Genomic DNA, 3002 nt, shown 5'->3' with positions numbered 1-3002 from the left:
GGAACAGGCTGAGCCTTGGTCATGGGGTGGGGGGCAGTGTCACTGTGTGTCACTCATTTGTATACTGGATTATTTTCAATATTATTGTAGTTTAGTTATTAAATTGTTCTTATCTCAACCCATAAGTCCTTTTTTCCCTTTACCCCTTTAATTCTCTCCCCTGTCCTCGGGTGAGGGGGGGAATTGAGGGAGGGGGTGTGTGGTTTGGCCCCCAGCCAAAGGCAAACCCATCACAGTTTTTTAGGTAGTTAGCAAATTGATGGGAGTTGAAAACCACACTGATTTCTTATCCAGAATTTTCACGTGGAAAAAGTATCAAGAAATCCATCAAACCTGGTGCGCTAGGTGAGCCCCTACAGCAGCCACAGCTGAATAATACGGGAACGTCTGGTTACAATTCATTCCTGCCATGCACAAACTCAGGAGCATTGCAAGGCTGAAGCCACTGAGCCACTGCTTCGTATCCTCCTTGAAGTGTAACGCTGTTGACTTCACACCGATAATGACGTCGTCCCTCTTATCCTAGAACGAAAGGATGAATTAGCAAAAAATCCACAATCCAACTGCCACTTTATAAGGAAAATGAAAAGGGGGTCATTGCTCAAGTTTCTTACTAGGAACCCAATTTAAGTGCTTTGGTAGGTCCCTACATTAAAATTTAAATTAGAAAGCTGGTTGTTAGAGCTGCTTTAGCAGCCAAGAGCCAATATACCATCAAAATTATTGACACAGTGCAAATCCAGAAGCACACAAAGTGCATGATACTTCCAGCTTTCCACCTGGTATGTAAAACATTTGCTAACAGCAATAAAAGGTCCAAGGGGTGGGGTTCCTTTGGCGTTGCTTTAGCCCAGCTGAGGGTGAAGAACTGCAACAGGTTACAGCAAAGTTGTAAATTAAACACACAAACGTACACAGCTATCTAAAATTTCCCACTGTTACTCTACCTGATGTGCATAAACGGTATCATACACCAGCGTCCACATGACTCCAGCGAAGTATAAGGGCAAACACACAGCCCACTCACACGAACCTCTGATGGCAGACCAGCCAAGAAGCGCTCCCCAATTAAATGTAAGTCCTAAAAACATTAAAAAAAAAAAAAAAAAAAAAAAAGAAAATAGTTACAAGGTGGCCAGGACCAATCTAAATTACACGTAGGATGAGATACAAAGATATGTTTTAGTAGCTCAAACTGAAACACAGGCACCACTAGTTTTTGTGCAGAAGTTATTTTAGAGGCTGAAGACTGAAATGGGACAAATGCATGTTTAAGAAAGGTTTTGAGATAACCTCAAAAAAAAGCTGGTTCTCAAATGACAAATATTTATTTTCTCCCTCTTTCTGTCAAAATAAAGAACTGATTTTTAACAAAAAAAGAAAAACAAATCCAAACATCAACTCTCAGATGTGTTACAAGTTGTTTAAGAAGCCTCTGGCACAACAAAACTTTGTCTCTAAGGTATTTTTATTTTAATAAAAAGTTATATAAAATCAGATTGCTGAAGTTCAATTACTAATTTGTAGAACACCCCAAAAACCACATCTGAAGAAAAAAAAAATGTAAAAATATGTCCAGCTCACCCAAAACTAACTGTGGCCAGTATGTTATTCTCTTCATCAGAGGGTACGTGATCACAAGAGACAAAGAGGCGGCTCCCAGAATGATACTATAAAAAGCACCAAGAGATTTATTGTTTGCAAGTCTAAAGATCACAACATACAGTGCAGCATTACAGACGCTGCACATAGTACCAAATGAGTTCTTTCACTTTCAATTCAACTCCATGACTAATAACCTCCTCCCTCTGCCCCCACCACCTTTTCTGCTCAAAATCTCCATGCTTAACTCTGAACCAGAAATCAAATTTTAAAACCCAAAAGATAACTTGTACATCACCTGTAGTAATTCAGACACAGAAGCACACAAAGAGCCAGGCTAAGCTGTCCCCCAAGAAAAACGAAGGACTGAAAAGTGGAGATATCACCAGCTGCCAAGGGCCTACTTGCTGTTCTCACAACCTAAAAAAAGGAAAGAATAACATTAATACCAAATCCAACATAACACATTCCAAGGTATCTTAAAATTAAAAGTCACACCATTGGCATATAAGCAGAAAAATAAATAGAAACATGTCCCAGAATGGATGAGATGGGGTTCCTTCAACGATACAAACCCAGCATGTCATCATGTTGTATTTCTAAGTGGCAGCACTTATAATAAAAGCATGCGGACTTTAAAAACTAGAGCAGAAATAAAGTGCCACTTGTGTGCAATGAGGCCGATTAGAACCACTGTAGACATCTTCTATATAAATTTTATTACCTTAGGAAAAAAGCAAAACAAAACAGACTTAAAAAGTTGTGAGGTAACTATCTAAATTTCAAGCAACACTTCTGTGCTTAAACGCTTTAAAGTGATGACCCTGTAAAATATAGTGATGGTGCAGGGCTCCTCTAGCACACGTAAACATTGTTAATAACAGCAAAAGAACAATTAATTTAATCCTAGTTGGGATACAATGGAGTTCAGAACTGTCTGGAACAGGAAATCACACAAGGCAAACTGAAGTAAGAAATAAATCTCAGAAAGAAGTTAAATCAAAATGTATGGCAAGTTACGGTGAACATCACCAAAAGGAAAAGATAAAACTTTTGCATGTTGATGAATAAAATGGTGTAAAATCTATTCAAAGAGGTTTGAAAGCCATCTTTTTACAGGATATTATGTATGTATAAAGTGTTCTGCATATGCTTTAATGATATGAATTTAAACAAACTCTTAGTTAGTTCTCCTGCCCCTTGCAACCAGGTTACGTTAAACTTCAAACACTACTTTTGCAGTTTAAACCTGAACTTGACATCAATTCCACTGCACCTCGTAACCAAATCTGGGGTGTTTCATTTAAAGCAAAGAAAACATTTACCAAATAACCTGTAATAAAATCCAACACCCCAAACTGCCATCACCAACACAAGTCAACTGACCTGGCCTCTATTGC

General features: G+C 38.4%; 1 protein-coding gene across 1 annotated transcript in view; it reads right to left on the bottom strand.

The window, feature by feature from the left end:
* The window catches only part of COQ2 (coenzyme Q2 4-hydroxybenzoate polyprenyltransferase), a gene marked incomplete at its 5' end in the record, with an annotated part of 5468 nt that extends 3446 nt beyond the window's left edge, over positions 1-2022 (bottom strand). The window contains 4 exons of the mRNA XM_010082925.1: positions 334-522; positions 948-1081; positions 1585-1670; positions 1901-2022. Coding sequence (XP_010081227.1) covers positions 334-522; positions 948-1081; positions 1585-1670; positions 1901-2022 — 531 coding nt within the window. The remainder of the gene's footprint in view (positions 1-333; positions 523-947; positions 1082-1584; positions 1671-1900) is intronic.
* Between the last annotated feature and the right edge of the window lie 980 nt (positions 2023-3002).

This window comes from Pterocles gutturalis, unplaced genomic scaffold (genome assembly GCF_000699245.1).
Source record: "Pterocles gutturalis isolate BGI_N339 unplaced genomic scaffold, ASM69924v1 scaffold7760, whole genome shotgun sequence".
NCBI classification, from domain to species: domain Eukaryota; kingdom Metazoa; phylum Chordata; class Aves; order Pterocliformes; family Pteroclidae; genus Pterocles; species Pterocles gutturalis.
The sequence above is the reverse complement of the archived record's forward strand: the minus strand, read 5'-3'. Positions and strand labels throughout refer to the sequence as shown.